At 40.7% G+C, this 14,554-nt stretch overlaps 1 protein-coding gene across 4 annotated transcripts in view; it reads right to left on the bottom strand.

Moving 5' to 3' along the window:
* The window catches only part of USP38 (ubiquitin specific peptidase 38), a 28,587-nt gene extending 14,382 nt beyond the window's left edge, over positions 1 to 14,205 (bottom strand). For 2 of the 4 annotated variants that reach the window (XR_007507767.1, XM_049814855.1), the window contains exons 1-8: positions 13,469 to 14,205; positions 12,343 to 12,478; positions 6,344 to 6,473; positions 5,994 to 6,095; positions 2,988 to 3,146; positions 1,622 to 1,815; positions 971 to 1,064; positions 53 to 159 (exon numbers count right to left, since the gene is read on the bottom strand). Coding sequence is in view for 3 of the 4 variants with exons in the window: in XM_049814855.1 (XP_049670812.1) it covers positions 53 to 159; positions 971 to 1,064; positions 1,622 to 1,815; positions 2,988 to 3,146; positions 5,994 to 6,095; positions 6,344 to 6,473; positions 12,343 to 12,478; positions 13,469 to 14,153 (1,607 nt within the window). In the remaining variant the exon portion in view is untranslated. Of the gene's footprint in view, positions 1 to 52; positions 160 to 970; positions 1,065 to 1,621; positions 1,816 to 2,987; positions 3,147 to 3,785; positions 5,030 to 5,993; positions 6,096 to 6,343; positions 6,474 to 12,342; positions 12,479 to 13,468 lie in introns of those variants that run through there. The other 2 variants (XM_049814856.1, XM_049814857.1) reach the window with 2 other exon arrangements.
* Between the last annotated feature and the right edge of the window lie 349 nt (positions 14,206 to 14,554).

Below are 14,554 nucleotides of genomic sequence, written 5' to 3'. Positions count from 1 at the left end.
ATAATGTGATAAGACTGTAGATTCATTCCCATTAATGGGACAATAACTGTACCTGTCTAGCAGGAATCTGAGATATTCTGAGCAATCCTGCTGGGATCGAGGGGTGAACCATGGTGGTCTGGAAGCCTCAAAGAAAATTCTAGGAGCATATGCCTCCCTCTGTTCGCATAAGAGAGAGACAGACAATGTTACATAAAAAGTTGTATTACTTTGATATTGAGCACTGAACTTTGGACTACATTAGAGGAACTGTACGAAACATGGTACACAAACATTTAAACCACTTATTCACAGGAAGAGAGCACAATTAATTTTGTAGTAATAGCCTCTAGTACAAAGATAAAAGTAGTGGATCCTGCAGGCAAATATTAAGTGTGTAGTGAGTGTAAACCAGATGTTATGTGTAATAGCAGTTACTGTTCTTGCTGGCAAGCTTAAAATGTTTTCTTTTTTCAGAAGAACACCAGTATTTCATAAGTACCAATTTATTTTTAAGGTGATCCAGCCTCATCCTCTTCACAACAAGTTTATTGTTATAATCAAAAAGAACGAAAGTGTCTTATGTGTTTCTAGCACTAGCAAAATGTTCTGAACATTTAATAAAGTTCACTGTAGAATTTGGACTACAATAAAATTTAGTGTAAAAATCACTGCAGAAAGTCCCAGTTTACCCTGATTTGTATATCAAGTCAGGTTTTATTTGGACTTTTTCATTTTGGCTTCTCAAAGAAGGCATTACTGCTCATTTATAAAAACAACACAATGCCAACATGTTCCACTTACGAAATATAGATTTCTCCAAGTCCATCCACACCATCTGAACATTTGGAGGCAGACTCATTCCCCTATAAAGCTATCATATTTATATTTTTAATATACTCAAGACAACTCCTCCCATGGCATGTTTGTTGCTATATTTTGGTATATACATCTAGGCTTAAAAAATAGCAGATGAAATAAACTGACATACCTGGGTATGGGCCAAAAACGCAAAAAGATGCTGTAATTTTCTCATTAGTGAATTACACCCATTTAGATTCAGAGATAAAACATGTCTTCTGAAACTGGGTAGGAAAAAAAATACACATGAGCTTCCTTGCTACATTTCTAACAACAATGCAGTTATTATTCCAGCTCAGATAATTACTTCAATTTGAAAGAAAGCAAAACATGTAACACTTCCCTTCAATACCTGGATTCTGCTCTAGTGCAGATGCAAAACTACTGTACAGGAGGAACTAACACTGCAGAAAACCCATTTCTTTAAACATTTCAATGTGTAAGAATGAGCTATAGACAGACAATTTTTTTTCCCCAATAGCTTCCAGATGATACCAAAAGCATCACCATAAACTTTTACAATACCAGAGGGAGCAAGGACAGTGAGGAAAAAGGGACTTGTCTTTTGACGCTGAACAAAAGGATCAGGATTTTTAAAGGCTAAAATAGCAGTTTCAGAGAGCTGGACTTTAGCAAAGCAATCAGTAACTGAGTACAAAGAAACCCACTCAGCTCTAGCAAGCTGAGAGACCCCAGGACTTGTTAATATTTGGTGAACAGCAAGAATGCAACAACTGCAATAGTTAATTTGCAATGAAAAGAGCCATTAAAAAGGACTTACTCTGTAGCCATAAAAAGTGCTTGAATAACACTGTTCATGTAGCAAGTATTTCCTAGATTAATTAAGCCTGTCTTCCCAGTTTCAGATTTTCCAGAAAGTCTAGATAAACAAGACGGCAAAGAACTGGATTGAGAAGTCCAGGCACTCTGACTGAGAATCAACTTAATCTTCTCTTCCGTGGGTTTGGGCATATCCTACAAGAGAAATGTTAAACACAATCAGGTTTTGTGTTTGTTTTTATAATAGGTCCTGCCATTCAGCAGTCTTATATCTTCACTTGCTCCAGAATTCTCCTTCAGGGTCTTGCTATAGCCTGATAGCCTAGAAGATCTAACACAATCCCCCCTGCCCCCCACAAGCCCTCTTCTTCAAAGCTTTCTTTACTTAACTCTCAAATGGCTCAAATTGCAGGAATAAGGGGCTGGTAGTCACCTTTGACCTGCATATTCAAAGAATCCTTTCTGCCACCAAAAACTACCTCTCAAATGTCAAGTTTTAACAGACCCCTAAAGCATCCTCTATTCTGCTAGAAATACATTCCTGCTCTGTCAAATCAAAATTTAAGAATGAAAGAATGAAGTCCAGAATACTTGGAATCAAATTGATAGGCGCCTTTTAAGCTTCAAAACATTTAACTGCAATACTACTGCTATAAAATCAGGCAGTAACACCTGAGTGGGGTTTTGTGTGTTGGTTCTTTTTTTGTTTTGGTGGGTTTTGGTGTTTGGGGTTTTTTTGGGGGTGGAGGTAGAGGTCTTTTTCCAATTTTATTTCATTTGTTTTGTTGTTTTTTGTTTTTTTTTTTAAATTTACTTTTTATTTTAAGTGCATCATGCACTTAAATATTTATCTAAAAAAAGCTGTATTTTCCCTTGAAACAGCATAGGTAGGAATCCTTTACCCACAGAGGCATGCAATACTGACTGCTGTATTAAGACGTAGTGCTTAATAATGGTGATTTGAAGCTACTCAAAGATTAGCACCACACCAAGTACTTCTCAGGACCTCTTCAATACTATCAGTACTCTGAACTTATATTTGAAGAGTTGCAGTTTCTAACTTGGGTCGAAATAAAATGCCCAGAATAAATGACACAAAAGTATATTAATAATAAGGCTTAAGAAATTAGACTGTACTTTTAATAAAAGATCTCATTTCAGGCTTTTCTTAAAGGCTGCTATAATCATATCATGGACACTCAGGACAATTTTTCTAGCATATTCCAAACACACTTAGAATTGACATTATATTATATGATTAGCTCTTTTCTCCTAGTGAAAGTTCTAAATAATTTAGTTCTATAGCATTATAGCCTTTATATTTGGGAAAACAAAAATATTCCACCCTTTTAATCTTCCTAATATACCTTAACAGCTTCCAAAATGGGTTCATAGAGCTCTGGAAATCCTGAATAATGATATATCATACAGTGTATCAACTCAGTCAACTGCATCAAAAAGGCTGTACTGGAAGGTAAGCCATCTCTTTTGAAGGAGTGAACCAAACCGACCACATGTGGGACAATCTGAATGGGAAAAGAAAGAAACAACAAAAAAGGGTGTTAATTGCATTTTTCCAGTTTTTTGTTCTACAAACAACTTTACTGTTTTACACATGCCAAGTGACAGGGGACCTTTTGTTCTTAAATATTAAGTGGTTGAGAAACAAATTACTTGAAAAACATGCATTATTCTTTACTTGTGGCAATTTTCAAACAGCAAAAATTAATTATTCAATGCTCTCTTTCGCTCACATATCAAGTTTTGGAACTTTATGAACTTAGAAAATGCATGTTAAGATTTTAAGTCAGTGTCCAAAGTACTCATCTTATTAAGGATACTAACAGCAAACATTTTGCCACCGCTAACAGTGCAGTATCCTGTTCTAATTTCATGGATACAGTTTCAAAACAAACCCCTCAATTTTCCTTAAACAGAATCTAGAGCTTGGAATCTGAAGCCAATTAATACATTCATGCTATTTCAGTTTACAAGATGGAAACTGGCTCACAGCTCCACCTAGTGAGGGAACTAGGCTCAATAAACCAAGACAGTAATTTACTATGAGCTGAAACAGTTTACCACAGATACGGTAATCCACTTGAGGATTAGTTCACATTCATTACTATTTTAAACTGCATATAAATCAGAAATGTTTACTCCACCTCCTTCCCCTTCTTCAGTGCAGCTCTGTCTGTATTTTTAAATCCATGGGACTTTTTTTTTAATATGAGTCTTAAAACACCAAGTAGAGTTATTTCAATGCAGTCCCAAAGAGTAGGGACTTCTCACTGTGAACCAAAAGACTTTAGACACCTCTGTCGGTTTCCAAGTAATCAAAATGGATTAGCTGTGAAAGAAGTGGATTGAATGACTTCTCATCACAAATCAGTTTACAAATTGTTTGGTAGTGAAGACATGAAATACAAAGAGAAATTGTAAGAATATCATAATTTTAGGAAAGTATACCAATTAAAAGAATTAATATACTCCAAAACACCAAAGTAAAAGAGGCCAGGTGCACAATACTCATGTGCCACTTTTTCAAACACCAGTTGTTCTCTAAGCATAAGGAATATTTTTACATCTTGGAGAAACAAAACCCACTCTTCTGGCAAGCAAGATATCCACTGTTTAAAAACAAAAATACCAAGACTAAGTGTTCAATGTACTACAGAGTCAACAGTGAAAGCTGCAATGTAATATTTCCCTCTTTCACTTTCTAAGTGTGGGTACATATCAATGAGAAAGCAACTATTGAGCTCCAAGTATGAGATTTGTAAAGTAGATCCGAGATACAAAAATTTTGCACAGAAAAAGCACATGGGAAGAACAGAAAAACTCCAGGTTCTCAGCTATCTCAAATTGAGAGCCAAATTCTTACTTGCTATATGCTGCATAATACTGAAAGTTACACTTCGAGTACATACAGAAGTACAACTTCTGGCTTGAGGTTGAATTAAAATTTTATAGGTCAGTAGATTTTTAGAATTCCATAGCACGCATCATGATAAGTTCTACATCGTAAGTGCAAGACAGAGTGGTTTTCTTCTATAAAAAACCCAAGTAATTTATGCTAGTGATGCTCAAGCATAGGGAAGGGGAATGTTAACTCAGATGCATTGCAAAATAAATTAATTCATATTTATCAAATGTGCATTTAACCATTTTTCATTCAGGCCATTTATTATAAAAAAGTAAACAAGTAGTTTAAGCGCAGGAAAATATTACAGGATACTAAGTTACAGCAGTAGCTCAAAAAATGATAGTGAAGAAGGTTGTTTAAAATGGAGGGAAAACAGTCACAATGAAGTCATTAAGACAGATGTTTATGCAGTACTGCATGCAGCCTATGGTAGAAATTCTCCTCGTTAAAGGAAACACCTATTTCTAGAGTAAGTTATCTCATATTTTGTTCTTCTCATGAATGTTTTGTTTCTCTCTGGAACAAAGAAGAAAAGCAAATATGAAATGTTCACATTTTCACCATACTCAAGGCTACTTGGTTCTTTTGTTTGTGACTCAAATTTCTATCCTTGGCCAAGATTAGCGCAGTGGAGGGAGGAGAGAGCAACTTCAGACTTCTATCATTAATAAACAGTGTAAGAGGCATAAGGCAATTACTCTGATATTAATCAAAGGGTTTGTGATCGCTTCAGGCACAAGAGCCTTGGGGACAGCTTAGAGAAACAGTGTGCGAGGCTGTTACTATGGTTAACTCTGAAAGACCCGTATTTCACTTAAACTTTAAGCTGAACACTGAATATGAGAAGGAAGGCAGGCACTAGGCATCTTGCTATACTAATACAAACAGTCATCATCATACCCTAGTATCTACCGCTTTACCTTGTGAACTGCATTTTGAAAAGTGGCTATTAAAAATAGCATCCTTCAGTTTGCCCATATGTCCATTGAAACATAAATAGCGTAGCTTTCTTAAAGTGAAGTACTTCTTGGTTTCATGCACCTATCCAGGGTGACTAAGTTATATATAGCAGATAACTGGTTATCTGTTTTCTCCAGATAGCTGGGCTTGAAAGTCTACTTGCAGCCCAACTTCAACAGTAGACTTCACACCACATAAAATGGATTTCCAGAAGAATACAGTCAAAGATAGAATGCGGTGCCCAGATACTACTGACAGAAATACGTCCATACCAGGAAGAACAATGTTCATTTCCAGTTACAGATCAAGTGGTTGAACCTGGAAGTTAGAAAGCCTAGTGGTCTCTGAACCACAGAAATCTGAGTCTGGAACCTTGAAACAAAGAGGAAATCCAAGCATATCAATTCTGTTACTCTTTACACCCACTTTAGAAATCACATGTGAATGACATTTCAAAGAATTGAAAACCATTTGTTTAGTAACTTACCAAATGAAAAGCTTCTGGAGAATGCTGAAAACTAAGTAACATGTGGGAGAGGACAGCAAGGGCACCAGGCCTCACTAGAGGAAACCAAAGTCGATTAAAGACCTAAAAAAACCCACATTTATTTCAGTAAATCTAGAAAGTGAAACTTCAGTAAAAACGTAAACAGATCTTCAAATCCACAACCATTTGAAATAGAATCATTACACACAAACTGAAAGCTACAGATACATCTACATCATCTTTGAGAATAAGGTAATATCTGTTGCAATACAAAAGATGCTACACAACTGCATAGCTGATACAAATTCCTTTCCCTCTCCTTCAATTTTGCACGTTTTTTTCCAACATACCAATTCGATCTTAAGCAGAGTGACATCAATGAGGATGGTAAATTTCTGGACTGCAGCCAGTCCTTTCAGCAGTGCAATCACCCATGTTTCCACATGCTGAGCCAGAGGCCAGGACAACCAATCAATCATTCTGAAAGATTAATGAAAGAAAAAAATAAAACAAAAAAAACCCCAAACCCATATACCACTAATTTTAATCTCAACAAAAAGAATTCTGTATGTTACCCAGATAGTTACACAGTAACACAAGAGACTCACAAGAAGTGATGCAAGAATGTTAGGCAAGTAGTAAAATAATTTTGATTATATCTCAAGTCATTAAAGTCTGTAATTAATAATGATCTACTTAATACATTAAAAGTAAATACCCCCCCCCCCCGAAATACATATGCATATAAAATTAAATATTAGGGATATTATTGTTATTTGTTATTTATGAATATGAACCCTGGTTTTATAGACATTAAGCTAACATTTTTATTTTGTGGCAAAAACTTACTACTGAAGGTGAAAAAGTGCTTGTAGCCGAGAACCTCCCCCTGCTATACCTTTTACCCCAAACCAGATCAAACCTGACTATTCAGTTTAAATTTGAAAAGGAAGCCTCTTCAACTTAGAATTACATTCCTGGAAACCAACTCTCAGTTAAAAAGGTAAAATCTAGTAATTTTAAATACATTGCAGCAGGTGTTAGAAGGATCTTATGATAGCTATCAGCAGCCTGGGTCTACCTGCGCCCCAAAAGGAAGAATTTCACTACAGCTAAGGAAAAGGAAAAGTGAAGGGACTTAATCTGTGAAATATCAGCAACGGAAAATAGGGTATTCTATCCTTCTAAATTAATGGACAATTTTCACTGATACTTGAGGAATACAGGCAGATCAGTTGAAACAATTCTAAGATACAGACAATATAATAAACATGAAATTTAGGCTTTGTTCTTCTGAGATTTTACTTGACAATATTTTGGATTTTCTTCAACTGTCCACAAGATCCCGTTCTTCAAACCAGGTGAGGCACCACTAATTAAGTGGAAGGAAAAACTTTTAACCATGAGAGTGGTCAGACATTAAAACAAGTTATATAGTAAGGCCGAGGCACCTCCATCCTTGCAGAAAGCTAACTCAATTGGACAAGGCCCTGAGCCACAGTGTCTGACTTTGAAGCTTGTCCTGCTTTGAGCAGGATTGGACCAGATGACTTCCAAAGGCTCCACTCACTCTACATAACACTATGATTCTATTCTATAATTCAATGAAAACAGGAAGTTAGAAGTATATTTTACTTCTTTTCCGAAAAAGCTCCTCATAAAGAATAATTATTTTAAGAGGCTGAATTCTAGCACAGAACTGAACAGGTTAGAAGCAACCAGTCTAAAAACCAGTCACTATCAGTACATATAGGCATAGTTAGTGATTATCAACCTGAAACAAAACTAGCAGCCCCTATGTTCTTCCTGGAGATTAAAAGAGCTCTGAACAGACTGAAATCAGGATTTCAGTCCTCAGACTCCAAACTAAAAAGAAAACCACGGACATGCATCTGGGCAGTTGTATTACCATGAACAACATAAAATTTACATAGAGATTATAATATGGATCTGAAAAATGAATAGTACACGTTCTAAAATTAATGTATCTTAGAATTATGTACTACCTGCACATATAACATTCAAAAGTTTCTCTAAAATAAGGAATCATTAGGACTGCCTTTTTAACAACTAAGCTCAGATCTTACTGGGTTTCTTCCACGTTACTACAAAAAAAACTTCGGAATAAACATTGCAATGGCAATATCATAAACATTGCTCTGAATTTACACAAAGGTCTCATTTCCTCAAGATGTTAAATTCAAACATGTTTATTCTGAGCACCCTTTCCATATACTTTCCAAAACAGGGAACCAAAAAAGTAGGCCAAAACTGCTTTTGCCTGCAAAAAGTTAACCTTAACCTAAAAATAGGCCCCAAACCTCATAGTCCTATCCCCTTCAAAGCTCCCCCCCAATTTGTAGGCTTGATATTCTTCAGCTGTGCAGTTGTTTGTACCACTGTTAATTTAGCCTAATGACAATATATGTGGTTTACTTAATTTTTTAGCCAAGTAAAGAGTATTCTGTAGAGCCCTGCATTAGAACCACTGTTCTAAAAATAGCTGATTATTATCTTTATATTATGTGCACTTTCAACTACACCAACTCACAACTCCAAATGAAAAACAGTGCTCTTGGGTGGGAGCTGGGGCTCCCCATGTTCCATCCCATTGCTCTGGTTATGTGATGGGCCATCCTGTGTCATCTCTAGTCAGTATAATTAACTACTGAACTACTCCAGACTGTTACTAATAGGACAATGCCTATCATTTCAGTATGATTAACTTGTAAAGAGAAGCCTCAATCTCTGTATAAGTGATAGAATTCCCATCCTTAAAATCTGTTTCTGCTCTTAAAAGCAGAGTCAATGGTCTTAAGAGCAGAGACAAAAGCCAGAAGAGGAAACAGAAGTAAACTTGCAGACACGCTTCAGACTGTCCTAAAAAGCACCAAATCTGAGATCTGGTAGGTGAAGATTAGACATTGTGGTTACTAAATCCTCTCTGCATTGCATTTACTTGGCTCCTGCTCTGTTGCAATCAATAACTACATTTTTAATACAAAGGCAGATATGAGTACAGGACATGATTGATCATGAATAAAAACACAGAGAATGTTTTTTATCTTTGACAAGATTAAAAGAACCTTAAAGGCCTCAAGAGGACCTTCTGCCTCTTATTCCTAAAATGAGGTCTGCTATCCATATATGTGCCTAAAAAGGACAGTATTTCTGATAACTCTGGATAGAAAAAAAAAATGTATCTGTGCAACCTCAGACAGTAATTTCTTTCGCAAAAATATCTTCTTAGCCACATCAGACAAAGAATCTGGCAGCTCAGATGCAAATCCCTCAGATTACGAAAAAAACCAAATCAACAACAGAAGATCCTCAGACTACTAGGCCCCACCCAAAACAATTTAACATCTTTTACAATATTTTACATTTTTACCAACAGGGCCAAGGGCCTGGTCTTAGCAAAATTTTCAGTTTCTCTTAACAAAGATACTTGGGTTAAAGTGTAAACAAGCATTATACTTGTCAGGATACTCAGTATAGGCAGTCAACTTCCACCAAGACCTCAGAAGTAGAGTCTTAAAGTAGTCATATACCCCAGAAGAGATTCAGTAATTTTCTGCTTTCCCTCACTGATGTTTCAGGTAAGGTTTCATGAGACAGCTGAGCCAATTAAGAACAGCTCAATGATGCAAAAAAGCAAACACCCTTTCTTATATGAACCTGTGCCTAATATAAATCCCCACTGAACAGATTCATTAGTCTTCTAATTACAGATTATTTACTAATCTGTGTTCGACTTTAGACAGTCTCTGCAGTGTCATGAAAGTTATCCTTAGGAAGTGAGCAACAAGGTCTCTAATTCGCAGTCACCAAAGCTCCGCTGATTCTCACCAGACCTTGTTGTGCCTGGAGTTCTGCATCTCCTGGGAATGATGCAAGCCTGATTACAACATTGTCATTTAGTGCTCCAGACATTCCAGCTGCACTATCCTCTTTACAACTACTCCTCTAAGCCAAAAGAGAGTAATTACTGCAAAGGGTTGCCAGAGGTAGAAAAAAACTGGATACAGTGTTGACATGAGACTATCCGCAAACAAAAATAACAAGGGGTTCCTAAAAAGTTAGTTCCCTGGAACAGAACTAGAAGCTCTTAAAATCAAGTATTCTAAGAATGAAAAAGGCAAGTAAGATTGCACTGCCCTTTTGTCCTGGTTTCGGCTGGGATAGTTAATTGCCTTCTTAGTAGCTGATAAAGTGCTATGCTTTGGGTTCAGTATGAGAAGAATGTTGATAATACACTGATGTTATCAGTTGTTGCTAAGTAGACCTTATACCAAGGCAAGGATTTTTCAGCTTCTCATGCCCAGCCAGCAAGAAGGCTGGAGGGGCACAAGAAGTTGGGAGGGGACACAGCCAGGGCAGCTGACCCAAACTGGCCAAAGGGATGTTCCACACCATGTGATGTCATGCCCAATATATAAACTGGGGGGCGTGGGGCTGGGGGTAATCACCTCTCAGGAACTAACTGGGTGTCAGTCAACAGGTGGTGAGCAATTGCACTGTGCATCACTTGTATATTCAAACCCTTTATTATTATTATTGTCATTTTATTATTGTTATTATTATCATTATTAGCGTCTTCCTTTCTGTTCTAGTAAACTGTTCTTATCTCGACCCACAAGTTTTAGGATTTTTTTTCCCTGATTCTCTCCCCCACCCACTGCAGGGGGCGGGGAGAAGTAGTCAGTGAGCAGAGCTGCATGGTGCTTAGTTGCTGTCTGGGGTTAAATCACAACACCATTCAAAAACAAGAGCAAAAAACCCACCACACGGCTAGTTTTAAGAAAAAGTCCTTGATAGCAACAGCTCCTACTCTACCCAAAGCTCAGCACTGCATTACTTCCCCGAGTAGAGGCGTACAGAGAAGCCATTATAATGCTACAGTTATATGATCACATCATGTTGAAGCAGGTAATACAACATAAATGTTAAAATTACACTAACATGAAAATTAATCACCAGCACATTGCTGGCAAATTATTAGCATGCGCAAATCCTTCTGAAACTCCCAGCTTTGAATTTTAGACTGGGTACGCAGCTTTGTCAAAGATCTGTTCAGTCAAGCAGATTCTTCTGACGTCCCTAAACAATACGTCTTACCCCAAATTACAATATTAATGCTGCTTCTTCTCATTAATTATGTTTTCAAATGAAATACGGCTTCTCAATTTAATGTAAATACAAGGAATGTTTTCAGTGTGAAAAAACCTCAGTATTTCACCAAGATATGCAAGTGCTATGCTACATGAATATGTAAGTATTACACTACACTCAGAGGTAGTTAAAAAAAATAGTATAGCAGACATTAAATTCTTTTAGTTGAAAGACTTTTTTAAAGTTTTTTTAAACAATACAAGTGTCTAACAGCCTCCTGTTTAACTGCTTTATTCATTTTTCTACCCTTCAGTGCTCAGTAACTGCTTCTTCCATAAACCTTAAAAAAAAAATAATTCCAAGAACTTCAAGAAGGTCTTAACCTTTCTCCCAGTGTCATCTTTCTGCATCACTATTATTCAAGCATCTGAAGATACTAACCAAGATTGCCATCTGGATCACAGTCTTTTAACAGTACTACTGATCTCAACGTTTACTCATGTTTAGTTTAGTGACAAGCAGCATAATATGCAATTGTTTTTACATCATTCCTATTCTTCTATAATTCAAAGAACATCCAAAAAACCTCTGGAGGCTTGAGTGAAGATGGAAATAGAGGCTGTCCCCTGTGAATCCTACTAAAAAATCATGAAGCTAGCTAAGCAGAAAAAAACCTCAAAGCTAAGCAGTAAAACTCATCTCTAACCATCTCTTCTCTTCAGAGGAGGAGATGACGGACACGACAATCGTGTGAAAGCCACTCTGCTTCCTGGAGGAAGAGAAAGGCTGATCTTTGGAAACCAAGGTCTGGTTTATCAGCTTGCCTGTAAACCCCGTGAAGTTTACTATTTATGCCATTTCCCATAAGGTGGGAGATCGAAACATAAGATGTCATCTAAAAGGAACACAGCTGCCTTCCTCTTAGTTTCTGCTTAGCCCTATTCTTCATCTACCCTATCAAAGCATGAGAACAAAGCGACATTAGCAATGAAGGCAGCAACCTTAAACTGAAGCCATGCCGGTAAGCTCCATAGCATTATAAATAATATATATTACCTTCACATGCTGAACAGTGCAATTTAGAATACCATTTTAAAACTTTGGGGGGGGCTGGGGCGGAGGGGGGTACACTTTTTGGTTGGTTGATTTTTAATGGAACCTAAGCAACAAATAATTTCAAAAAAGGCAAGAGTAAGGAAAGAAGAGACTTTCCCCCCTTTACAATGAAACACAGTACCTGCACAGAGCTTGAGTCATACTTGCATCTTTCACATTTGGATCTGTAGTAAGGCTCCTGATGAGTACTGTAATCATCTGTAATGGTATGTGCTGCACAAGACTTGCCAGTGCAACAGAAGGTTCGAATGAAGTATCTGTAACAGTTGAACATGACATCATGTAAGAAACTAAAAAGATGACCCCACAGAAAAAATATGCTTTACCTTCTATCCTACAACTTCATCGTAACTGTAAACATTTGAGACAATGAGTCTATCCTACATCTAACATTCTATTACCACAAACCAAAGCAAAATTTAAAAGTTTCAGTGGATTAAGGACAAGGAATAGCACTGAAATACAAACTCCTTTTGTTCGTCTAATATCCGTGCAAGAAAGCAACAATCTGCCAACTTCCTCCTCCACCCTCAATGGAACTGAGAAGTGGGTGGGGTTTTTTTTCCTAAAAAGTAGCAGCATACAATTGTTTATCATGCTTGATGCTAAGCCAAGGGATTGGCTGCATCTGATACTTCCCATGACCTATCTCAACAACTGTCTGCTAGCCGTACCAGTTATGGCAGAATATAATGTTATAACGTTAAGTTTCCCGGGTGCCTCAACAGCAAAGGCACGTTCCAATGCAAGCTAACACAGTGCTTCACAGACTTCTGAGGTCAGGAAGGGCCTATTTAGAGTCGCATCTACGGTACTCAGGCAGCGAATCCCTCCTGCGGCACCCAAGTTTCATACCCCTTACGTACCCCCCGGTTGTGTAGATGAAACTGTTCCCAGACCTAAAGCATCCCTCTGGAGAGAGCAAGCTTTTGATGCTGCGAGTTTTAGTTTTTCCCAACAGGACACCCAAAACTCTGTTGCGGTGCACCATTTAAAGCACTGCAACAGGAGCTCTTCTGAAGAGCAGGCCGCTCTGCAGCTGAATAAATCACCACCTGCCCTCTAACTCTTCTTTGGCGGTGGGGGCAGGGAGGCTCTGCCTTTTTGGCAACGGCCAAAAGGCTGCGTCTTTGTTATCGGGGCGAGGAAGGCAACGTCTGCCAAGCGACCGACGGCGGGGCTTCTCCTTCCCGCCGGCACACCTGCAGCTCCCCTCCGGCGCCCACCCGGACGCGCTCCCCGCTCACCGGCGGCGGAGATGACGGCGAAGAGCTCCTGCAGGGAGGGCAGCAGGGTGTCGGGCTCGGCCTTCCAGACGCTGCGCAGCAGCCCGCTGACCTGGGTGACCTGCGAGACGTAGAGGCGCAGCTCGGCCTCCCGGCTGCCCTGGCTCTGGAAGTGGGCGATGCTGCGCACCAGCTGCTGGCAGAAGGCGAGGGAGAGCTTTCTGCCGCGGGGCAGGCACTGCGGGAAGTCGCCCAGCAGCTGGCAGAGGCGGGCGCAGAGCGGCGGCGCCGGCCGCTCGCACACCAGCCGCAGCGCTTCGACCTGCAGCAGCTCGAAGAGCTCCAGCACCGAGGGGCAGCTCATGATGAGGCGCAGCCCCGCCTGGATGTAGTCGAGGATGGCGGGGTCGCGGTTGCTCAGCTCGCCGTAGCCGCGCTGCAGGAGCCCGAGGACGAGCCCGCGGTTGAAGAAGGCCTCGAACTCGGCGCGGTGGTAGCGGCCGTAGGCCTCCAGCACCTGCCGCCCCACCTGCCGCTGGAAGGGGTCGGGGCCCTGCAGCACCAGCCGGGTGCTGAGGGCGAACATGGCGCGGCACTGCGCCTGGCTCAGCGGCGTCTCCGCCGACTCCACCACCCGCCGCACGATCACCCGCTTCAGCGGCAGCGGGTGCGACGAGCTCACCAGCCCCTCCAGGATCTTGTCCATGGCGGGCGCTCCGGGCGCATCGGCCGAGCGGCGGCGGCGGCAGCGGCGGGCCGGCCCAGGCCTCGGCGGAGGCCGCCGCCGCCGCCGCCTCCCCGCGGCGCTCCCCCCGCCCCGCCGCGCTATGCCGCCCCGGCGGCGGCGGCGGCGGCGGCGGCCGCTGCTCCCGCGACCCTCCTCCCTCCCGCCGGCCCCTGGCCCGGCCGCCGCCGGCGGCCCCCCTCCTCCGTCCCCGGCTAAGGCAGCGCCGCGGCCGCAGCGGCCACCGCCGAACGATCGCCTGCCGACCCGGAAGCGCAGCGGCGCAAACAGGAAGCCGGGACGCCGGGACGGCCGGTCACCGCGCATGCGCCAGCAGGGAGGGAGGGAGGGAGGCCGCTGCGGTGCGGTGGGGTGGGGTGAGG

This window comes from Accipiter gentilis, chromosome 12 (genome assembly GCF_929443795.1).
Source record: "Accipiter gentilis chromosome 12, bAccGen1.1, whole genome shotgun sequence".
NCBI lineage: Eukaryota > Metazoa > Chordata > Aves > Accipitriformes > Accipitridae > Astur > Astur gentilis.
The sequence above is the reverse complement of the archived record's forward strand: the minus strand, read 5'-3'. Positions and strand labels throughout refer to the sequence as shown.